Consider the following 25,256-nt stretch of genomic DNA (forward strand, 5'->3'; position numbering starts at 1 on the left):
CCCAGGTACAGCGGCGAGTCTCTGCTCCCAGTGTTAGCTCTGCAGACAACATAGCGCTGGACCCAGGGAGAGCGATTCAAGAACTATTTTTTTTATCTAAAATAAGCAAACTACACCTAGGACTGGAGTTTTCTAAAATCGATAAGACGGCTGCATTATACAGCCAGCACCTGGCTCTGACAGTGGCTATTAACCCCGTAATTGCTGCTGTCAAACACTGACAGCGACCAGGCCAAAAAAATTTAATTGTGGCACGTGTCCGAAAACAACTCTGGAATGTTTCAACGTATCCCACGGATTGTGATATTGTTTTTTTTGTGACGCATTGTACTCTATGTAGGTTGTAATTTTAGGTTCATATAAATATCAGATACTTGACAAAAATTTTGAAAAAATTAGCAATTCTCAAACTTTGAATGTGTACACCTTTAAACCAGATAGTCAGACCACACAACCTTTACATCAGCACCATTTGTAAAATGTACTTTTATTTGGTTAGGATATTTTGCTATAAATTTAGCAGCATTCATATCTTTTCTTTTTTTTAAAGAAATTTACAAATCTGTTTTTTTTTTAGGACCTATTCAGTTTTAAAGTGACTTTTGGGGACTTGCATATTGGAAATCACCCAACACTGATAGCATTTTAAAAAACAGCACCCCTCAACAAATTCACAACTGCTGTCAGGTTATTTACTAACCCTTCAGGTGCTTTTCAGGAATTAATGCAATTTTTACCACCTAAATGTTGCTAACATCAGAACAGGCCACTATAGCCGGCAGACTCTAAGGCCATTACTTAGCCTTGGATTGTCATGGCAAACATCAAGACCACACAATCCCGATCTAAGTGACTCATTGGGGGGTAAATAGGAAGACACCGCCATGCTTTGCTAACCATCTAGATGCCGTTTTCACTATTGACAGCAGGATCTAAAAGTTAAAAAGCCATAGTCGGTGATAGCTGATTGTGACTGATGTAGCAGGGAGTCCGCTATAGTGTACAGCTGACAGCTACTGCATTTTCACCCATCGGGGGATGTTATTCTTTTTCATCTCATGTCAGTAAAAGACATATTGGTGTTCATGAAAAGGTTAAGCTCAGTGATCCCACTGGGGAATCTGTTCTTGATGCTTATAGTTCCCCTCGCAACACAATCATCTTGGTTTTTACTATATACTGGACTACAAAGGTATTGCACTATATTGGACAAGTGATCAAACGATCACAGTCACGGGTTTAGTTTCCTTAATGGGATTGAATGAACAAGATGTGAAAAAAACAAAACATAAAACCCTCAAATCAACTCACTTTGAAACATAAAAACAATAAAAAACAAAGACTATTTATTTGGTATTGCTTCATCCATATAACTATAATCATAATGTTAAATAATAAATTAAATAAAAAAAAAAAAAAGGAACAGCTTTTTTTATTTTATCATTACATCTAGAATGAAAAATGCCATAAAACATCTGTGAAAATGCAGCATGTACTCCAAGATGAAACAGTTAAAAACTACAGCTCGGCATGTAAAAGTATGAAGTCTCACGCAGATCCATTGTAAAGAGAAAAAAAAAAGGTACATGGGCGACACAAGCAATGTTTTTTTCTTATATTTTTTAAAACTTCAGATTTTTTTTAAGGCTATTAAAATAGTAAAAAAAATATACCAGTTTAGTATCGTCGTAATTGTACTGACATGGAGATTTCTGAACAATGGTAGGATTGTATGGTTTTTTTTTTATTCCCCATTTCACCGACATCCCACAAATAACAATCCCTCATATTTCTGTGCCGACAGTAAAATAAAAATGTTATGTCTATTTAAAAAAAGTGGAGGGGAAAAAAAGGGAGAGTAGAACTTAAAATTGGCTGCATCCTTAAAGTGGTGGTCTCAAGTTGGTAAATGGGTAAAATTGCAAGGTGCTTGTAAAAACAAGTAACTTTGCACGCAAAAGGAGGGATTTTTAGTTTTATAGCTTACAACTTGCCTATGTGACTGGCCACCCTTGATTCCCAGCTTGGTCTGGATCCAGCCACTTCTACCTTGCTGTAGAGGCAAAGCAGCCTCTGCTAGTAAACTGGGAGAGAGAGCAGTTCGGTCAGAGGTGCGACCATGCTGCTGGTCTGAACTGTCAATCTTTAAGAGTGCACCGCTCTCAGCAAAGCAGGAAGTCGGCAGCAGTGCGCTCCTTAAGATATGATCAAGAAAGAAAATATACAAGAAACTGAACAAACAGAGAAGGTTGGCCGCTTCCATTGATGAGTAAAAAGGAGAGAAGAGAAGCAGAATGTGTCTTATAGAGCTTTACTCACAAACTTCAGCATGTTCCAATCAAACACATAGTCATAGGAGAAGCCTTGACGGTGGAAGAGATTCCTGAATAGCTGCCGCAAGTACGAGTAGTCCGGCTTATCATCAAAGCGCAGAGACCGACAGAAGTTCAGGTAGGTGGCAAACTCCGCTAAGAATGAGGAAAAAAAATAATTAGAAATTACCATCTTTAGAAACTAGGAGAACAGCATCGAGAGGAGAATCGAGACATTTTCTACAGTCTACTGTACATATAATTGCTGATAATTTAGCTAAAAATTCAAGGTGCCAGCAAATAAGGGGTCAATGGATTATCCTTTTAACATTCTGAAGTTTGGCACTTTTTAAGAATACCTAAGAAAGGGTTATGAGCAGCCATGATGGGTAACACAGAATTCCATAAAGGAAAGCACTGGCACAAAGCAGGTCACACTGCACAGAACAATGGCATTTTCTGGAGACAGATTTTCTAGTGCCATAAGCTCCGCCACGTGTTATATATAAGCATATGGTCAGCTTAAAATGAGGTTACACTCAGGCCACGTTCACACGCTGCAGAACATTTCCGCTGCGGAATTGGTAATAAATCTGCAGACACAATCCGCATGGGTTGAGAATTTAGCGGCGGATTTTATTGTACTCCGTTACAAAGCATTGAGTAGGGTGAAATCTACAATGAAAACTCGCACAGGAATGAGCGTGCTGTAGATGTGAAATCAGCACCGCGCTTTCATTTTTGGGCAGATTTTTTCCGGTGAGTAAATGGGATTTTGAAAACCTAATTTACTTGTATTACATTGTAAAACTGCAGTGTGGAATCCTCATTGAAAATCCACATCATGTGAACATGGCCTAACTGTATGCCCTTTTAAAGTGGTATTATTAAAATGATGGTCTCGTTATGTCACAACCCTAAAAGGTCACTGGCTGGACCTGAGGTTTTTGATTATGGATCCTTGACTAGTGCACGGAGCCTGGTTACTTACACGGATAGCTTTTACACAGGAGCTCTATGGGTGTAGACATCTTCTTCTCACTTATGCGCTCATATTTTTGTCGTTTGGTGGCTGCTTTCAGTCCTTGCCATGGCAGTGAACCCAGATTGAAATACATCAGTACATAACCCAATGACTCCAGATCATCCCGGCGAGATTGCTCTGTAATGACAGATTAAGATTTAGAATACTAAAAAAAAATATTGCATTGTACGAAATACAGATCTCCTGGCACTGGCAAGACATGCGAGTGCCAGCGCAGGAGGAAAGTATAAGCTTTTTATTTTTTCAATTTTACATGGGACTTGCAATTTCCACCTAGTGGTCGGCGCTCATAGCACAGGACCATTTCTGCTACATACAGGTGATCTGGTGATCATCTGTATGTAGCAGAGGAGATCAGACAAGTGCTGCTTCTAGTCTCTATAGAAGCAAGCAAAAAGTGAAAAAAAAGTTTTTAAAAATATTAAAAAAAATATAAAAAGTTTAAATCACCCCCCTTTCGCCCCATTCAAAATAAAATAAAAAAAAACAAAAAACCACATACACATATTTGGTATCGTCACGGTCAGAATCGCCCAATCAATATAAAAAAAGAATTAATCCGATCGGTAAACGGCGTAACGAGAAAAAAAATTCTAAACGCCAGAATTACGTTTTTTGGTCGCCGCAACATTGCAATAAAATGCAATAACGGGCGATCAAAGCATTGGATCTACCCCAAAATGGTATCAATAAAAACTTCAGCTCGGTGTGCAAAAAATAAGCCCTCAAACGGCCCCAGATCCCGAAAAATGGAGACGCTACAGGTTTTAGAAAATGGCGCTATTTTTTTTAACCAAACTTTTGAATTTTTTTCCACCACTTAAATAAAAAAGAACCTATACATGTTTGGTGTCTATGAACTCGTAATGACCTGTAGAATAAGAATGGCAGGTCAGTTTTAGCATTCAGTGAACGTGGTTAAAAAAAAAAAAAAAAACACCACACATCTGTGGTATTGCACTTTTTTTGCAATTTCACAGCACTTGGAATTTTTTTTCCAGTTTTCCCATACCAGATATGGTAAAACTAGTAATGGCGTTGAAATGTACAACGCGTCCAGCAAAAAATAAGCCCTCACACGGCCATATTGACCAAAAATTAAAACGCTATGGCTCTGGGAACAAGGGGAGCAAAAAACGAAAACGCAAAAACGGAAAATCCCAGGGTTGCGAAGGGGTTAAGAAACACTAAAAGAAATCAAGATTAAAAATGTGGTACTCAGTAAGGGTAATTTTTTACAGACCAAGCAGAGTGAAAAAAATTATGGAATCGCTCAATTCTGAGGAAAAAATTATGGATTGAGATCCGGACTATTTGCAGGCCATGACATTGACCTTATGTGTTTTCTTTAAAGGAATGTTTTCACAGTTTTTGCTCTATGGCAGGATGCATTATCATCTTTAAAAATGATATCATCCACAAGCATCCTTTCAATTGATGGGATAAGAAAACTGTCCAAAATATCAATGTAAACTTGGGCATTTATTGAAGATGTAATGACAGCCATCCCCCCAGTGCCTTTTCCTGACATGCAGCCCCATATCATCAATGACTGTGGAAATTTGCATATTCTCTTCATGCAGTCATCTTTATAAATCTCATTGGAACGGCACTAAACAAAAGTTCCAGCATCATCACCTTGCCCAATGCAGATTCGCGATTCATCACTGAATAGGACTTTCATCCAGTCATCCACAGTCCACGATTGCTTTTCCTTAGCCCATTGTAACCTTGCTTTTTTCTGTTTAGGTGTTAATGATAGCTTATGTTTAGCTTTTCTGTATGTAAATCCCATTTCCTTTAGGCGGTTTCTTACAGTTCGGTCACAGACATTGACTCCAGTTTTCTCCCATTCGCTCCTCATTTGTTTTGTTGTGCATTTTCTGTTTTGGAGACATATTGCTTTAAGTTTCCGGTCTTGATGCTTTGATGTCTTCCTTGGTCTACCAGTATGTTTGCCTTTAACAACCTTCCCATGTTGTTTGTATTTGGTCCAGATTTTAGACACAGCTGACTGTGAGCAACCAACATCTTTTGCAACATTGCATGATGATTTACCTTCTTTTAAGAGTTTGATAATCCTCTCATTTGTTTCAATTGACATCTCTCGTATTGGAGCCATGATTCATGTCAGTCCACTTGGTGCAACAGTTCTCCAAGGTGTGATCACTCCTTTTTAGATGCAGACTAACTAGCAGATCTAATCTGATGCAGGTGTTAGTTTTGGAAATGAAAATTTACAGGGTGATTCCATAATTTTTTCCCTATGCTTGGTCTGAAAAAAAATTACCCTTACTGAGTACCACATTTTTTATCTTGATTTCTTTTAGTGTTTCTTAAAGCCCTAAAGTTGCCATTTGAAATTACTTTAGTTTTGTGCCATGTCTGTGATCTGCTTTTTTTCAACATTAAACAACTGAATGAACATCCTCCGAGCCCGGTGATTCCATAATTTTTGCCAGGGGTTGTAGCATGCACGCACTGCTGTGTCTCAGCAATGATAAGCTCCTGGTGCTAAATCAATCATAGCAAGCAAATAAAACCACTCAGCTTGATAAGAGAAGAATCGCCGAAATCTGTGCTTTAACCCCTACAGCAGCCTGTCTTCAGATTACATAGCAAAAAACTGCTGACAGATTCCCTTTAAGTGTCTCAAAAAATGGCGACAAACCAATATTTTGTTCTCTGCAGTTACAAATTTTTTCAAACCACTACAAGATATATCTATGTATATAGCTGTCTTTCTTGAATCATTATTACCGCACAATGACTACCGTAAAAAAAAATACTTTTCCGCCATCTCAATGTATGGTAAAATGAAAAATGTAATTCAAAACACCTTATCCCACAAAAAGTAAGCCTTGTATGGCCGTCCATGGATAGATAAACAAGTAATGCTCCTGGAAAACAGGGACAAAAACAAAATCACAAAAACGCTTACAGACCGTCGTACCTATTCCCAGGTGAGTGTTTATGGATGCATAGCGTGCGGTTCCGGTCAGGTTCTTGTTTTCGCGGTAGGGGATGTGCTGGTGTGTTCTGGCATCTCGATACTTCTTTGCAAGTCCAAAATCAATGATGTAGACCAGGTTTCCTTTCTTACCAAGGCCCATGAGGAAATTATCTGGCTTAACATCACGATGGATGAAGTTTTTGGAATGGATGTATTCAATGCGACTAATCTGGTTAAAAAAAAAAAAAAAAAGAGAAAGTGAGAACAAACCTCGTGCCATGGAAAGCAAAGGAAAGCCAACAATTTCTTCCTACACAGTCTTTGTCTGTATAGAAGTTAACACTGAAAGTAAAATGCTTCATGTAAGTAATCCTGGACATGTGAGTAGTGAGATTGTAGCAGGCTGTACCACACAGATGGATCTGGAGGGGATTAAAGGGGTTTTCCCACGATCAAAGTTCATTTTGTTCAATAGATCTTTGAATAATAATAATTTCCACATTTGGATGTGTTTAAATAAAATGTTCCTGTGCTGAGATAATCTTATAAATGTGCCCCTTCTGTGTGCTGTGTAATGGCTGTGTCTGACTGTACAGGGACATGGTCTGATCATACCACAGCTCCTGGGCGGGGGGGAGCAAAAGAGCCTATACAGATAGGACAGCATGGGATTGCAGATGATTCTGTGAGGTAAAACATTGTATAAAAAACAGGCAGGGGAATGCTTTACCTCACAAAAAGATGCTGTCCTGACTATACTTTCTTTTGCGTCCTCCCCTGCCCAGGAGATCAGACCATGTCCCTGTACGGTCAGACATGGCCATTACACAGCACACAGAAGAGGCACATTTATAAGATTATCTCAGCACAGGGACATTTTATTTAAACACATCCAAATGTGGAAGTTATTATTATTATTCCAAGATCTATTGCACAAAATAAACTTTGTTAGTGGGAAAACCCCTTTAAGTCCGCAGCCCAATGGGTCATATTCCTCCATCCTGACATTTAGTTTCTGTTAGAAGCTCAGTCGTTTGTCACCCAAACTTCAGGCTCGATTTATCAAGACATTTAACACTTTTCTGGCATAAGAAGACACCTTGGAACGTCACATTTTAGTGGCTTGGCATTTTTATGTCAACTTCAGCAGGCCAAATCACTGCCTTGTCAAAATTTACACCACTTTACACCAGAAACGTATCCTAGTGCTTGACAGGAGTAACATTTCTGACGGTGGCACACGGCACTTGTAAAATGCGCTTAATTCATTAAGTGTCATGCAGTTTAAACCTTACTCCTGAGCAGCCTTCATTATGACTCATGTGCGAAACACTAGTCTTAATTAGTGATGAGCGAGTATGCCTCATTAACCCTTTTGGCGAGCACACTCGGGTGCGCGCTGAGTTTTTTGGCGTGCTCGGCATTTCATTCATTGTCGCTGCGCCTGCAAGTGTCATGGCTGTTATACAGCTGTGACACATGTGAGATAGACTCCACCTGGCGAAACAGGCTGAGTCGGAATAGGTATAAAATGGACAGACTCAAACTCCTAAAATATATAATAAATTGGGTACAGTAGTTCAATGCAGTTTGTGGGGAATATTTTTTTCATAAGAATTTGGGAAAGTTCAGAAATGTCCTATAAATGTCTGTCCTATTCCTGATCTAAGGGTCTAGACTTTTAGCTGAGATGAATCTGTGCTACAGTAAATTTATCACTTAAACATGAGCCATGGAGTCAGAATTGGTGTCATGGAAATTCCGGAGTTGGAGGATTGGCTTACCAACTCCACTGCCCTGATTATGGCGTCCAAAGAGTCCAATTTTGGTCTCATCTGACCTGACTATATTCTCCCAGCATTTCACAGGCTTGTCTGAATGTTGTTGAGCAAACTTTAAACGTGCCTGAACATACAGGCCATGGTGGTTGAGCGCATATCTTATATTGTTTTTTATAAGACAATTGTACCTGTTGATTCCAGGTCTTTCTGTAGCTCTAGACAGGTGGTCATTGGCTCTTGGACAACACTTCTGATAATTCTTTTCTCTCCTTTTTCTGAAATCTTGCAGGGAGCAACTGATCGTGGACGATTTATGGTGTAATGATATTCTCCACTTCTGGATTATGGCCCCAACAGAGCTCACTGTAACCTTCAGCAGTCTGGAAAGTCTTCTGTAACCAATGCCATCAATATGTTTTGCAATAATAAGGTTGCAAAGGTATTTAGACACCTCACTGGTTTTACCCATCATGAGAGGTTTCTTGTGTGGCATGTTGGTAATGAAGACACCTTTGTATAGGCCATCAGTTGAACCTGCAGATGTCACTAAGTGGCAGGATTGCTTTCTAATTACTGGTAGATTTCAGCTGGTGTCATGACTTTCCATGGCTATTTGCACCTCTCTTTCTTCATGTGTGAAATACTTTTCCCTGTCTCACTTCTAATTTTTACACATAAATTAATTTATGGACATCTATCATTTTATTTATTTTCCCGTGTGCATTGGATGGGTTGTTAGACATCTCTTGAGAATATCATGTGAATAGCCACTTTAGAAATATATTTGCTTAGAAAATTGGTGAAGTGGTCAATACTTATTTTACTCGCTGAATACTCATCAACAATGAAATTATAACACCAAGAGGAGAAAGTCACAGAATTATGTAAATCACGGGATGAATAGACATGTTACTGATATGCAGATGTTGAAAAAAAATAGAACCAAAAATTTCAACACATCTCGATTTATTTAGGATTGAGTATGGGAGCCACATTCAGAAATCTCCGCACTTAAACGCCTTGGCTACTATCAATCAGGTTATTAAAGGTTGTCTGAGGAATGTCGTGGCATGATAAATACACTTGACCACATGAATCAAGATCCACTGCTGGCAGCTCACTTAGCAATTGCCAACAAATGAAGCCCCAGGTGTGCTTGATGGGGAACAAGTCTGGAAATGCTGCAGGCTATGATAGAACTTTCAGGGTAAGCAAGCTGCTCATGACAACTTGAGGTCCGGGTAGCTTTCATTATGCCACCCCACATCAAAATCCCAATAGTAGGACTGGTGTAATATCCCTTGGGAAGGCCTCTTAATGGCGCTGCACACATGTTCTCCAGACCAATCTCCGGCTATTATTGCGTCCAAAACAAAAGCGCAACTCTTTGCTGAAGCAGATAGATCTCCATCCCAGCCTTTCCAGTCTGCATCTGGAGACTACATCGGCAATGATATAAAGAGGCCTTCATGAGAAAACGTGGTACCAGTCCTACTCCCAGGAGTATGGTGCTGGGTGGTATAATGTACGGTAGGTGGACCCCTGTAGTCTTCATTCCAGATACACTAACAGCTCGGTGTTACACTTATTTGGCCGTGGAACCAGTGGTCCAGCCATTTCTCTAAACTGTCCAAAAAGCTGTTTTTCAACACAACAGTGCCAGGTCACATGTTGCTGATGCGACTGTAAGCAACCTGTGTGGCTTAAATGTGCCAACATGGCTCGCAGCATCTCCGGACTGGTCTCATATTGAGCACAATGATGATTTGATTGTCCAAGTGCATTCAGCGTGGCAGAACATTGCTCAGAAACCCATTAATAACCTTACGGATAACATGCCAAGGTGTGTAAATATGAGTATTTCTGCACGCAACACTCCAACTCAAAAAAACTGAAGGAGATGCTGCACTGCAGCCCCTTTAAGACCCCCACTGATAATGACATTAAGGCTGTGTGCCCACGATGCATTTTTAATGCGTTTCTGCAGCTGCGGAAACGCATTAAAAACGCATGGTAGAAGGGCAGCAATGTTCCCCAATGATAATCCGCATGTGCTGTGCACATGCTGCGGAAATTTCTGCTGCGGATTATCATTGCAGAAAAAAACGCAGCACTACCAATTATTTTGCGGAAATGCTGCGTTTTCGCCGCCATTGACTTGCATTAGAACGCACCAATTCCGCAAGACTGCATCTGTACTTGCGTAATTGGTGCGTTCTAATGTGCGGATGGTACCCGGGTGTGGAGGACAGGAGAGTCTCATCCACACCCAGGTACCATTAAAAAATCTGTAAAAAAAAGAATAAAATAAATAATAAATGTATATTTACCTGCCGGCGGCCCGCGCTGCGCTCCTCCTTGCTTCCCGCCACTTCGCAGTGGATTGAAGGTCCTGCGCTGACACCAGAGTCATGTGATGGGTTATGCGACGCTGACGTCGGCAGGTCTTTCAATCCACCGCTGCCGGCAGCCAGGAGCGAGCGAAGCAAGACTGCGGGGGCCATCGGGGGGTAAGTATATATTTATTTTTAACCACTCTCTCGGTAACACTATATAAATCCATGCCGTTTGCATGGATTTATATAGTGTGACCTAGTTGTCACAAGCACTTTCCACGTGATGCTAATCGCTTGGAAAGCGCTTGTCAATCCGCATGCGGAAAGGTCAGTGAATAACGCTCCATTTCCGCATGTCCCTGACAGGAAAACGCATGTACAATCCACATGTACAATCCGCATGTACAATCCGCATGTACAATCCGCATGTACAATCCGCATGCGGAAATGTCAGTGAAGAACGCTTCACATCTGCATGTCCCTGGCAGGAAAACGCATGTACAATCCGCATGCGTTTTTTTCTGCCAGGAAGATGCAGAAACGCTCAGGAAAAAATCCTGAGCATTTCTGCATCGTGGGCACATAGCCTAAAAGTCAGACCCCCAGTGACCAAGTGATGGCATAAATTAATCTTGTGAATACCAGCTATATTGACAGCCCACTAAAGTTTGAGCACTTCCACAACGCTCACTAAGTGTTCCAAAAGTTATGTGTCTTTAATGGACTTAGACAGCTCTGCTCTCGGAATAGATGGTCCTTGAAAATGATAGTATACAATAATGCAATGCGGACAGACAATGGCAAGTCCCATGAATATCTTCAGACATTGGTATATGCATGTCAAGACCATGGAGTCTTGGGAAGGAGCTCTGTAGTTTCATTCCCAGTAGAAGACAGAGAAAACTGTCGAGGACAGTGTTGTGGCCAGTTCAATTTTAGGGTTGGTAGCTGTGGAGGTGCCAGTCAAAGTAGTGGCATATCTTGGTTATTACCATTACATAACATGATTGTATATTACTAATTCTTTTTCAGAGAGAATTGGGGTCAGGGTGTGGAATAACATACCAGGAGCAGCACATTATGGAGACATGATAGGTGAGAGCTTTCTCACAGACCATGCTTGCTACAGCCGAGACTTGGAGGCCAGTTTCCACGCAACCATAATAGAGGTGCATGTGTGTACCCATAATTAATCCATGTGAAACTAGCCAGAGGGCTATCTCGTGGTTGGTTTCTCTTTAAGGCAGTATCCCATCAGAATCACGTTGAATCCCAGCTGTCTCTACACTTGGCAGCTGTGCCATTCTGCTGTATGGGTGCAGCATGCGGAAGAAATTCTAGACTTGCTTCGAAGCTGCTCTGATATTTTCTTCTCCAGGAACCAGTCATTTATTATTTTTCTCTGCTGAAATTCCTGTTCTGTCGAATAAGTGTAACTGAATGCACAGTGCACACCACTGGCCAAATACAAAGTATATCAAGGAGGAGAGCAATACTAATGACAAATGCGCCTGCACCTTCTATGTTCACTAATAATCCTTGGCAATTTACGGCACGCAGGAATTCAACTTAGAAGGCAGTGTAGGAGCTCTTACACAATCATGGCCTTCAAGTTAGGACTGTTTGACTATCTACTATAACTGCACATTATCCATTCTTTTTTTTTTGCAGGGGGTAATGGCATCAGATAGGTCATGTCCAATGTATGCGAGGACAGGAAATACCAGCTAAGGATTCAGCGACCTCCTAGAAGAATAGGGATCATAACACCAGGGTTCATAATATTGTGTGAGAGGGTTGAGTGCAGAGTACAAGAGGACAATATAGTAGGTGGTGTGCGCCCCCTTCTGGAGCTGAGGGGAAAAAAAAAACACCACAATTAGGCTGAGGCTACAAAGCAACTTTGGCAGTGACACTTTGTTGAATGTCACTGTATTCACCTGTATTCAATGCAGGTGAATGGGGTCACAATGAGACCTGCAGGGTACCACAACAGCAAGAAGTTGGACCAGTAGTACTTTTTACGACTTTCTTGTTGCAATAACTTGTGGGTCATAATGCGATCCCATTCACCTACATTACACCACAGTAGAGCAATCTATGTCGAGGCTAAAGTTGGCGTGTAGCCCCAAGCCTCAAAGAATGGTTCCAGCAGAGGAATTCAGCTAACAGGTGAGAAATACTACCATCACTCCGGTACAGAAATGACCGCTTGGCACCTCTCGACTTACCATCTGGTCAGCAAGTAGCAGCACTGTTTTCAAGCTAAATTTTCTGGAGCAAAAATTGAAGAGATCTTCAAGGCTTGGTCCCAACAACTCCATGACCATGACATTGTAGTCACCTTCGGCACCACACCACTTTATAGTTGGGATTCCCACTGGACAACAAACAAGGGGATTAAAGGGGTCGGCTCACAAAAACAAATTGTTCAAAACTCAATGCAACGTGGGAAAAGAAGCATGTTTGTAATATACAGCAATTAAAAAGAGGGTGCGCTTGTGTAGATACAGTACATTTTCATCTATAATAGTGCCCCGGAGTGTAGGTCCAGGGTCAGTGGTGGACACACATGCTCAGTAGCTTCCCTGCTCATGCGGTGTAGTGATCTACCAGTAAAGAGGCCAATGCTATAAAGGTAATGACAGTTGGTAACGAGTAGATGTAAAAAAAAGCGGGGACGAGAGAGCAAAAAAAAAACGTAGATAAGAGGTAGATGTGAGACAGAACATTAGTGGGATCACTGAGGCTGTGAGTAATGGACTATTTTCTCAACAGGTCAGGGAGATGAAGAGTTAACAATAGTTGACTGCAATACACTCCTGGGGAATTCTGCTGCTTCCTGGTCACATGGGGACAAGCTGCTGCCCACCCACAGGAAGAGGAAAGACCACCATTTCAGACCAAGTAGTAATGAAGGAAAAAAAAAGGGAAAGTTACACTGGAAAGTATCATTTTTTTAATTGATTAGTCTAATTATGTGCATCACAAATAATTTTAATTTTTAAGGGCTAACGCCTTCAACCCCTTAATAACATCTGATGTACTAATACGCGTCTGTGGCCTGGGACTTAAGAGCCAGACCCGTATTAGTACGTCATCGCGATCGCGCGCGCAGACAGGCTGTGCGGGCGCGATCGCCGCCGGGTGTCAGCTGATTGTCACAGCTGACACCCGGTACTATGTGCAGGGAGCGGTCCTGCACCGCTCCCAGCACATTAACCCCCGCGATGCTGCGATCGAAGTCGATCGCGGCATTGCGGGGGCAAGGGGAGGTGATCGGCGATACTCACCTCCTCTTCCGGCTTCCAGCGCAGTCTGCAAAGGCTTCCCGGGTGTTGCCATGACGACCCGATGTCATCATGACAACATCCGGGTCACCAGAGAGCAGGAAGATTGCTTGGACATGCGCAGTGCATCTCCAAGCAATCTTCACACTGTGCACTTCTGACAGCCTTCATGGCATAGGGATGGTGCTCCAATCCTGTGCCATGCAGGCGATCAGAAAAAAAAAAGTGAAAGTGTATAAACTGTGTGAAAGTGGGAAAAAAAAAAAAAATGTGCAAAAATATTATAAAAAAAATAGTACACCAAAAATAAAAATATAATGTACCCATCAATAAATATTATTATAAAAAAAAAAACAATAAAAGTACACATATTTGGTATTGCCGCGTCCGGAACAACCTGACCTATAAAACTGTCCCACTAGTTAACCCCTTCAGTGAACACTGTAAAAAAAAAAAAAAAAAAAAGAAGCAAAAAACAATGCTTTATCACCATACCGCCAAACAAAAAGTGGAATAACACGCGATCAAAAAGACGCATATAAATAAAAATGATACCGCTGAAAACGTCATCTCGTCCCGCAAAAAACAAGCCGCCATACAGCTCCATCAGCCGAAAAATAAAAAAGTTATAGCTCTCAGAATAAAGCGATACTAAAAAATATTTTTTTCTATAAAATAGCTTTTATTGTGTATAAGCGCCAAAACATAGAAAAATGATACAAATGTGGTACCGCTGTAAACGTACTGACCCGAAGAATAAAGCTACCTCATCAATTTTACCACACGCGGAACAGAATAAAAAAAAAATAAAAAAAAACAATTCCTGAATTGTTGGTTTTTGTTTATTCTGCCTCCCAAAAATCGGAATAGAAAGCGATCAAAAAATGTCACGTGCCTGAAAATGGCACCAATAACAACGTCAACTCATCCCGCAAAAAACGAGCCGTCACATGACTGTCTGCCAAAATCTGGAAAAATTATAGCTCTCAAAATATGGCGATGCAAAAACTAGATTTTACAAAAAATGCGTCTTTTAGTGTGTGACAGCTGTCAGTCATAAAAACCCCATATGATTTTGGCATTGCTGTAATCACACCGACCCGAAGAATAAAGTCGTCTAATCACTTATACCGCACAAGGAACGGCGTCAAAAATAAACTCTTGGGTTAGGATTGGGCTAGGGTTAGGGCTGGGTTTGGGGCTAGGGTTGGGATTTTTTTCAAAAGTAAGAAAAAAAGATGACGATATGGCGACTAGTGTTGAGCGCAAGTGCTCGCTACTTGAGTTTGCATCGGGTGCTCTGGTATGCATTGAGTATCGTGGGTATTTGAGTGACATGCTCGAGTCTCTGCCCCATATGCTTCGCGGCCAAAAAACTTTACGGGGATTGCCTGCCATGCACGAGCGATCCCCGCATGTTTTTTTTTGGGTGTCTAATAACCGTGAAACATGCGGAGCAGGGACTCGAGCATGTCACTCGAGCACACGCTGTACATGGTGCATACCTGAGTACCCGATGCAAACTCAAGTAGCGAGCACTTGCGCTCAAGAATAATGACAACTTATTCAATATGATGAGCTAATGTTATCAAATTCTGTGCCGTACCTCTGGGTTCAAAATGTTCACTATACACCTTAATAAAATCCTTGAGGGGTATAGTTTGGACACTTGTGGGGGAGCTCCACTGTTTAGGCACATCACGGGCTCTCCAAACGCGACATGGTGTCCGCTAACAAATTGAATGGAAAATCGGCTCAAATTGTTAGCGGACGCCATGTTGCGTTTGGAGAGCCCCTGTGTGCCCAAACATTGGAGCTCCCCCACAAGTGACCCCATTTTGGAAACTAGACCCCCCAAGGCACCTATCTAGATGCATAGTGAGCACTTGGAATCCCCAGGTGCTTCACAAATTGATTCGTAAAAATGAAAAAGTGTTTTTTTTTTTTTCACTTTTTCATTTTTACGAATCAATTTGTGAAGCACCTGGGGGTTGCAACTGCTCACTATGCATCTAGATAGGTGCCTTGGGGGGTCTAGTTTCCAAAATGGGGTCACTTGTGGGGGAGCTCCAATGTTTGGGCACACAGCGGCTCTCTAAACGCAACATGGTGTCCGCTAATTATTCAAGCAAATTTTACAATCAAAAAGTCAAATGGCGCTCCTTCCCTTCCGAGCCCTACAGTGCGCCCAAACAGTGTTTTTTCCCCAAATATTGGGTATCTGCGTGCCCAGGGGAAATTGCACAACAAATTTTGCGGTCCATTTTTTCTTGTTACCCCTGTGAAAATAAAAAAAAACTGGGTCTAAAGTAACATTTTTGTGAAAAAAGTTAAATGTTCATTTTTTTCTTCCACATTCAAAAAATCCTGTGAAGCACCTGAAGGGTTAATAAAGTTCTTGAATGCGGTTTTGAGCACCTTGAGGGGTGCAGTTTTTAGAATGGTGTCACTTTTGGGTATTTTCTGTCATAAAGACCTCTCAAAGTGACTTCAAATGTGATGTGGTCCCTAAAAAAATGGTTTTGTAAATTTTGTTGGAAAAATGAGAAATCGCTGGTCAACTTTTAACCCTTATAGCTCCCTAACAAAAAAAAATTTTGGTTCCAAAATTGTGCTGATGTAAAGTAGACATGTGGGAAATGTTATTTATTAACTCTTTTGTGTGACATATCGCTCTGATTTCAGGGCTTAAAAATTCAAATTTTGAAAATTGCAAAATTTTCACCAAATTTCCGTTTTTTTCACAAATAAACGCAAGTGATATCGAAGAAATTTTTCCACAATCATGAAGTACAATATGTCACGAAAAAACAGTCTCAGAATCAGGGGGATCCGTTGAAGCGTTCTAGAGTAATTACCTCATAAAGTGACAGTGGTCAGAATTGTAAAAATTGGCCCGGTCATTAACGTGCAAACCACCCGCGGGGCTTAAGGGGTTAAGGGCTCAAAGAAAAATGATGGAGCCAAAGGCTATGTATGCAGCATGTGTGTCCACCTAGGTGAGGAACCTGTCTTCTTGTTGGCTGCCTAGTTACTCCAGGATAATGCCCGCTCACCTCCACCTTGCATCATCTTGTAGATCTTGCTCTCAATGTGGAGCTGGGGGTGCTTGGTCTTCACACATTCCAATTTAATGGCAACTTCCTCAGCTGCGGCAATGTCAGTGCCTGAAATAAAGGACATCATTAGCCAAACAGGATCCAATATCCAGGTTGTGACAACACTAGATAAACCAAGCTGTCCATGTGTCACTGCTAGGGCACACAACCCCCAGGGCGGTCCACAAACGCCGCCTTGTATCCCAAGCATGAATCATTACCACTTCCCTAATTTCAGGAGGCTGAAAAAGAGTGGTTACAACCGGATTACAAAAGGGTGCAGCTACTGGTGGCTTTGAGAGGCGGAAAAGGGGCACAACCTGTGGCGGAAATATGGTGGGGACCATCATTTCCAACTACTTAAAAAATTAGTAGAGGGGCTGTGATAAATCCCACTTCTTGATTTGAAAATTAAATTCTCAAAGTGTTGTATTAACCCTGTACTGAGCAGGCAGCATCAGTACAGACGTGCAATGTCTTACCTGCCTGACTACTATGGTGGCAATGTCTACTTTATTCCAAATAAATGGTATATTGTGGAAAAAGAAACGTGTACAATAAGCAATATATCCCACTGTATATGATGCAGGCCTCCTAGAGCTTTTCCAGAATATCTAACACAGGGGGCTTATGCAAAAGTGGCCTTTAAATGCATCACTGTTGCCAGTACTGGAGTAATAACATTCTGTCCATCAGTCACCTGACCGCTGCAATCAATCAGTAGCCTCAGTACTGACATGCTGTACATGCAAATAAACTGAGGCCAGTGACTTGTTGCAGCAATCCGGTGACCGATGGGACATCATCACTTATGATACCGGAGGGAAGCACTGAAACACTGGGAGTAGAGATAGGAGAGTCGATTCACAGGACTCTCTTCCATTGGCTTGGTCAGCAATCTGTGACCGCCGGACAGGAGGCCTGGGAGTTTCTATACCTCCTGGCTCTTTATCATTAGCCAGGCTGGAATGACGACGTTGCGTCAGCCCAGGTAATCAATGGAAAGGTCGGGAATGCTGGGAGGTAAGGAGATTCCCAGGCCTCCCGTCCAGCGGTCACACATTACTGACCTGCATCCTGCAGATCCATTACACTATTCTCTACCTTAAGCCTCATACACACGTCCATGACCGTGAACAGACAGCGATGCTGTGGGTCTCTTGCCCCAAACTGGAGAGTCTTATATAGGCCTATGAGGCTCTCATGTCTGCATCAGGAGACTCACGCATGGTGATACACAGACGTCTGAATGAGGACGTCTATGTATAGGGCCAGATTTGAGAAAAAAAAAAATACTTAAAAAGAAAAACAAAACTGGGCCATGGGCAAGTTAAGTTTATAGGAGGTGGTCGGAGAAAAATTAATTGACATAGTAAAAAATAAAACAAAAAACAAGTGACAGGATACTGATCTATTGCAGACCTCTCCGTGGTGTGGGTTTACACTGCGTGGAAGACATCACTATTCCAGCAGCAGCAGGGCCAGGGGACCGGAGACCGACTCACCATCACGCCACTTCAGCAGCGCCTCATCACTGACCTCTCCGATGTCACACTGCTGAAGGCACCTGACTGGGCCAGCACTGGACCCTGGTAAGTGCCTGAAGGTATCACCGTTTATTTTTTTTGTTTTTTTTAACATACCAAGCCACCAGGTAAGTTATAGTTTTGCATGGACAACCCCTTTAAAAATGACAAAAGTAGCAATTACCTGTTAAAACCAGTCTCTCCGCAATGACAAACTGTCTACCAGACGAAAACACTGCTGCCAGTCACTGGCAAGGTAGGCGACAGAAGACTACTGAGCCCAGTGACTGGCCTCACTGGTCAAGTGCACAACATGGCTTCAGCCTTGTAAACAAAGACAAGTGGGAGGCAGAGGAGGAGGGGTGGCGCCAGAGAGGCAGGGGCAGGGGAGGAGGGGTGGCGCCGGAGAGGCAGGGGAGGAGAGGTGGCGCCGGAGGGGCAGGGGAGGAGAGGTGGCGCCGGAGGGGCAGGGGAGGAGAGGTGGCGCCGGAGGGGCAGGGGAGGAGAGGTGGCGCCGGAGGGGCAGGGGCATCATCAGTTTGTAATCTGGGAACATTACAAGGGGTATCTAACATTTCGACATCAGCAGCAGGAAGTGATTGAGATCTCCCCACATAAAGCCAGGCTTGGACAGAAACCAAAACATTTCTGCAACTTCCTGAACAGTGACAACTCGTCTAATAATCGTGAAAACACATCACTAATGAGGCGGCCAAAATCCAGGCAGCTTCGAGAGCTCCACAAATGCCGATCTAGCGTTGAGGCCTGGCATTGGTAAATATTGGGCATCAGTGACAAACGCCCACCGATCTCCAAAAAGACCTCATTTACACCCTACAGTGACCTTCCTCTGGGCACACAGACCACTACCTGACAGATGGCCCCTCTACGTCAGTCATTTCCTGGGCCAGATTACTCATGTCTGAGGACTGGCGACTTCCAGGACTCGGGATCACACAGGGTGTGTGGTGGCACCCTGGGCCCAGCTGTGCCCTAATTTCCTCATTCCGCCCTGATCCATAGTGTCCACCTCCAGTCACCACCTGCCCCCAATGTGAAGATCAGCGGCCACAGTAGAGCTGATGGGGGCAGCTGAACCCACAATGGAGGAGACCTGACAGTGATGACAGCAGGCCACAGCCATGACAGGCAGGAGGAATGGCTGACAGCCTGGGCACCAACACCACCAGGCTCTACACAATAAGCCACAGCTCCCCCCGACGACAGCCCCCACTACTCACAATGGAGCCCGACAACCTCCCCTCCCTTATCGCTTCTTCCGCCTCCGTTTTGTTCCTTACCTAAATAAATGTCTCCGAAAGAGCCGCTGCCAATTTTCCGGCCCAGCCGGTACCGGTTCCCGACTCTCAGCTCCATGACACCGCTCAGACCCGCTCCACCTACCCGCGATCAGCCTCTGACCCCCGGAGCACTTTTCACCATCGGTTCCCGGTGCCCATCGGCTGCGGAGGCGCCCAGAATCAAGCTGCAGAGACAGGGCAGGGGCTTCGCTGAGTGCTCCCGTCACTCACGACCTCCAAGTCCGCTCGGTGACGGTGGATTACGGCGGATTACACTGACCCCCGTTCCGTTCCGGAAAAGAACCCCAGCGAGAGGCTGTCACTGAGAGACTGTGACGTCACTCCACCTAGTAACAAGCAACGAGCCGACAGTGGGCGGTGCTAGCAAGTCACATGACCATAACCACAAAGTATCAATCACGCAGGCTTCCGCAAAAATGAACTGCTGCCCTCAAGTGTGTTCTGAGGGTACTGCAGAGTAGTGCGTGTATGTGGGAGTATGAGGACAGTGTGCTTATAGTCTGCCTCACACAGCTCCTCACAGGACACTGCAAGGAGCTCAAGAATGGAGGAAAAGCGCCTAAGGCTGTGTGCCCACGTAGCATTTTTCAAGCGTATATGCTGCGGAATTTCCGCAGCGTAAACGCTTGTTAAACGCTAGGTAATCCGCCCCCCCATGGTCCCCAAGGGGATTCCGCAAGTTCTATGCACATGTTGCGGATTTTTCCGCAGCGTTTATGGTGCGTTCAAAAATCCGCAGCATGTCATTTAATTTTGCGTTTCCGCAAGCGGAATTGCCTTTGTCCAATGCATAAAAAACGCAAGGCAATTCCGCATGTGGAAAACGCGTGATAAACGCGTGAAAAATGCGCGATAAACGCGTGCGGAATTCCGCATGCGTTTTTCCGGGAGAGGACTTGCATTTATGCAGCAGAAATTTTCTGCTTCATAAATGCAACGTGGGCACATAGCCTAAGGCTATGTGCCCACGTTGCGGAAATGAAGCATATTTTTTACGCTTCTCCCTGGCGGGAAAATCGCATGCAGATTTTACATGCGGTTTTCCCGCCAGGTAGAAGCGTTTGTGAGGCGTCTTTGCAGCGTCTTCACATGCATTTCCGCATGAGGGTTATCAAGCACTTCTCCAAGAGATTTTAGCATCACTTGTAAAGTGCTTGACAACTTGTTCACACTATATAAATCCATGCAACCGGCATGGATTTATATAGTGTGACCAAGTAATAGTTAAAAAAAAAATTATCAGAATGGTAAAAAATAAAAAAATAAAGTTTATACTCACCTTCTGATGAATTCTCTGCCCCGTCCGGAGTCTTGAGCGGCTCACACTGTTGTGTGCAGGACCTTCGGTGACGTCATTGAGTCATGTGATGGGTCACATGACTCAATGACGTGGCAGGTCGTTCACACAACAGCGCGACGGCGGGAAAACACCGGGAAGACATCAGAAGATAAGTATAAACTTTATTTTATTCTTTTTTTTACAGGTTCTTTGGTACCCAGGTCTGGATGAGAGTCTCCTCTCCTCCAGACTTGGGTACCATCCGCATGCGGAAACGCAAAATTAATGAACATGCTGCGGATTTTTGACCGCAGCATATATGCTGAGGAAAAATCCGCATCATGGGCATTGACATTGCGGAATGCCATTGGGGACCATGGGGTGCGGATATACATGCGTTTTACTAGTGTTTACGCTGCGGAAATTCCGCATCATATACGCTTGTAATACGCAACGTGGGCACATAGCCTCAAGCTTTGTAGGCAGGGTAGCATATGTTGTAATGGCTGTGGATAACTGGCCAGGGAACATTGCAGTGACCCCAGAAGCAGATTATACAGTGCTGGCCAAAAGTATTGGCACCCCTGCAATTCTGTCAGATAATACTCAGTTTCTTCCTGAAAATGATTGCAATCACAAATTCTTTGGTATTATTCTCTTCATTTAATTTGTCTTCAATGAAAAAAACACAAAAAGAATTGTCCTAAAGCCAAATTGGATATAATTCCACACCAAACCTAAAAAAGGGGGTGGACAAAAGTATTGGCACCCTTTGAAAAATCATGTGATGCTTCTCTAATTCGTGTAATTAACAGCACCTGTAACTTACCTGTGGCACCTAACAGGTGTTGGAAATAACTAAATCACACTTGCAGCCAGTTAACATGGATTAAAATTGACTCAACCTCTGTCCTGTGTCCTTGTGTGTACCACATTGAGCATGGAGAAAAGAAAGAAGACCAAAGAACTGTCTGAGGACTTGAGAAACCAAATTGTGAGGAAGCATGAGCAATCTCAAGGCTACAAGTCCATCTCCAAAGACCTGAATGTTCCTGTGTCTTCCGTGCGCAGTGTCATCAAGAAGTTTAAAGCCCATGGCACTGTGGCTAACCTCCCTAGATGTGGACGGAAAAGAAAAATTGACAAGAGATTTCAATGCAAGATTGTGCGGATGGTGGATAAAGAGCCTCGACTAACATCCAAACAAGTTCAAGCTGCCCTGCAGTCCAAGGGTACAACAGTGTCAACCCGTACTATCCGTCGACGTCTGAATGAAAAGGGACTGTATGGTAGGATACCCAGGAAGACCACACTTCTTACCCTGAGACATAAAAAAGCCAGGCTGGAGTTTGCCAAAACTTACCTTAGAAAGCCTAAAACGTTTTGGAAGAATGTTCTCTGGTCAGATGAGACAAAAGTAGAGCTTTTTGGGAAAAAGCATCAACATAGAGTGTACAGAAAAAAAAAGAGGCATTCAAAGAAAAGAACACGGTCCCTACAGTCAAACATGGCGGAGGTTCCCTGATGTTTTGGGGTTGCTTTGCTGCCTCTGGCACTGGACTGCTTGACCGTGTGCATGGCATTATGAAGTCTGAAGACTACCAACAAATTTTGCAGCATAATGTAGGGCCCAGTGTGAGAAAGCTGGGTCTCCCTCAGAGGTCATGGGTCTTCCAGCAGGACAATGACCCAAAACACACTTCCAAAAGCACTATAAAATGGTTTGAGAGAAAGCACTGGAGACTTCTAAGGTGGCCAGCAATGAGTCCAGACCTGAATCCCATAGAACACCTGTGGAGAGATCTCAAAATGGCAGTTTGGAGAAGGCATCCTTCAAATATCAGGGACCTGGAGCAGTTTGCCAAAGAAGAATGGTCTACAATTGTTCCATAAATTCATTACCTGGCAGGAAAGCACAGCCCAAAAGGAGGGGGTGATCAGAAGAGCCCAACGCGCGTTTCGCGGTATATCTAACCGCTTTCTCAAGGACATCACCTGCCCTGGGCTGTGCTTTCCTGCCAGGTAATGAATTTATGGAACTATAATGTGTGAGCACTTTAATTCTGACACAGAGTCTCCCATAACATAGCAAGGGCGATTTTTACTAATACTAGCAGGCTTATATGTCTCTGGGCTGACCTCTGTGTCTTTACCCATAGCCACTTTTGATATTGAATGTTCACTATTCTGTTATTTACTATTTTTCTACTATTGTGGGCAAATGTGCAATTCTATAGATCCATAGATCTATTATGATCTTATTACTAACAATATACCTGGCTTGTAAAGCTACTTTCCAATTACCTCCTGGTTTCTTCTTTCTCTATTTAATTTTTTATGTATATTTCACCAATAAACTTAATTTTTGCAATATATGCTGAGTTGTTCTCCTCTTTTTATTACTTCTGATGACTAGCAAGGACACGTTAGTTTCTATTGATACAAGGAAGGAACATTTAGTTGTTGTTTTTGACCTAAAGTAACCGTCAGACTTATATAGCATAGATGGGGTCTTTGAACTTGGGGGACCTCATCTTCTGTTATAACATTCCGTCCTTTTGTTCCTTCATTTATCAATATGAATTTCTATATTTTCTTTTTCTTTTAGTACAATGCTGAATACACATTAGAAAAAGCTTAAAAACCAAATAAACCGCAAGACACATTAGTAAAACCTGAAAAATAGCTTGCACTATACCAGCCAACCACCCACCGATACCTTTAAACCAATTAGCAGGATTCAGAAAAGAAAAGGTGTTTGCCCACCAGGAATCCTGGTTCTTGAGGTTGGCCTCATCATAAAGCTTATTCTCTGTGTGGAATTATTAGCCAAAGTATCTGAGCAGTTCACCCAAAAGTTTATCTCTTCCCATGAGACTGGAACAGCGAGAAAGGGTATGCTAGTGGACGTCACAGGGGCATGTGTACATATCCAACAATTAGCAGTAGTCTGGTTTTGCTCCTTTAGTCCATCGATTAGAGCAAGATGGTGTTTAATGAATCTATTGTCATCTCCATCTGTGGTGCCTAACGTAGTCCATGCACCTGTGGTCGCAAGGATGCAGGTAAGTATAAACAATGTCTTCATTCTTTGTCCGCTGGGTCTCCTAGTATCTTTTTGCAATGGGACACGTGGATCCAGGCCTCTTTTCCCTCTAGCTTAACGGCTGTGCTTGTGGTCAGCAGAACTTGAAAGGGTCCGTCAAACCGTGGATCTAGGCTTTTCCTCACGTGTCTTTTTATAACCACCCAGTCTCCAGGTTGCAGCGTATGGCTGCTAGAGTCTTGATCTGGATCTGGAAGAGAACTGAAAACATTATCATGTATTTGCTTGATCTTTTTGTGTAAAGCCCTTACGTAGGAACTTAGCACATGGTTGTTCATTTCTAATGCTTGCGGATAGAAACACCCTAGGCTGGGTACGTTGCCAAACAATATCTCATATGGAGAGAGTCCAGTCGTTTTATTGGGCGTGTATCTTACTGAAAACAGAGCAAGCGGTAAACAATCCGGCCATGGTTTTCCTGTCTCAGCCATGGCTTTCTGAATTTTTAATTTCAATGTCCCATTCAGTCTTTCCACTTTACCACTACTTTGTGGGTGATATGGGGTATGGAATGCTTGTTGAATTCCTAGAGCTGACATGACTTCATTCATTATTTCACCCGTGAAGTGTTTACCTCTGTCACTCTCAATTACCTCTGGTACCCCATACCTGCAGACCACCTCCGCAAGCAGTTTCTTTGCGGTTGCCGCAGCCGTGGCTTTGGCAATCGGGAAAGCCTCTGGCCATCCTGAGAACAAATCAATACAGACCAACACATATTCCCATGATCCTGACTTCGGCAGCTGAATATAATCAATTTGTAGTCTCTGGAATGGATAGAGGGGCCGGGGGGTGTGTTTGGGTGGTGTTTTAACTACTCTACCCTGATTATGTGTAGGACATATCATACACCCTTTTATCAGTTGTTCAATACAGGTGGAGAATCCTGGTGCCACCCAATGTTTCTGCATCACATTCATCACAGCCCTTTTAGATTGGTGTACTGGTCCATGTAGCATCTGGGCAGCCGCTGGGTACAGTGCCCTTGGAAGGCATCGTCGTGTCCCTTTCCCCCATACCCCATTTGCTTCATTCAGGCATGCACCTTCCTTCAACCACTTATCAACCTCCTCCTTCAGAGCCTGAGCCTGCATTTGGGATAAGATGTCCTCCGACACAAAGGGGTTTTTAGGGGCACTTATCTGACTGTAACGGGTCTGGGAGGCGGAACCTCTGAGCTACTATACAAGGGGGCGGCCCTTGTAAGG

General features: G+C 43.1%; 1 protein-coding gene across 4 annotated transcripts in view; it reads right to left on the bottom strand.

The window, feature by feature from the left end:
• Positions 1 to 19,999, bottom strand: part of CSNK1D (casein kinase 1 delta) — a 39,110-nt gene extending 19,111 nt beyond the window's left edge. For all 4 annotated transcript variants that reach the window (XM_073684172.1, XM_073684173.1, XM_073684170.1 and 1 more), the window contains exons 1-6: positions 19,643 to 19,999; positions 16,774 to 16,884; positions 12,659 to 12,807; positions 6,311 to 6,539; positions 3,304 to 3,474; positions 2,320 to 2,468 (exon numbers count right to left, since the gene is read on the bottom strand). In XM_073684172.1, coding sequence (XP_073540273.1) covers positions 2,320 to 2,468; positions 3,304 to 3,474; positions 6,311 to 6,539; positions 12,659 to 12,807; positions 16,774 to 16,884; positions 19,643 to 19,718 — 885 coding nt within the window. In that variant the 5' untranslated portion in view covers positions 19,719 to 19,999. The remainder of the gene's footprint in view (positions 1 to 2,319; positions 2,469 to 3,303; positions 3,475 to 6,310; positions 6,540 to 12,658; positions 12,808 to 16,773; positions 16,885 to 19,642) is intronic.
• Positions 20,000 to 25,256: the final 5,257 nt, after the last annotated feature.

This window comes from Phyllobates terribilis, unplaced genomic scaffold (assembly GCF_046119375.1).
Source record: "Phyllobates terribilis strain yellow unplaced genomic scaffold, ASM4611937v1 Scaffold_5__5_contigs__length_657084704, whole genome shotgun sequence".
Taxonomy (NCBI): domain Eukaryota; kingdom Metazoa; phylum Chordata; class Amphibia; order Anura; family Dendrobatidae; genus Phyllobates; species Phyllobates terribilis.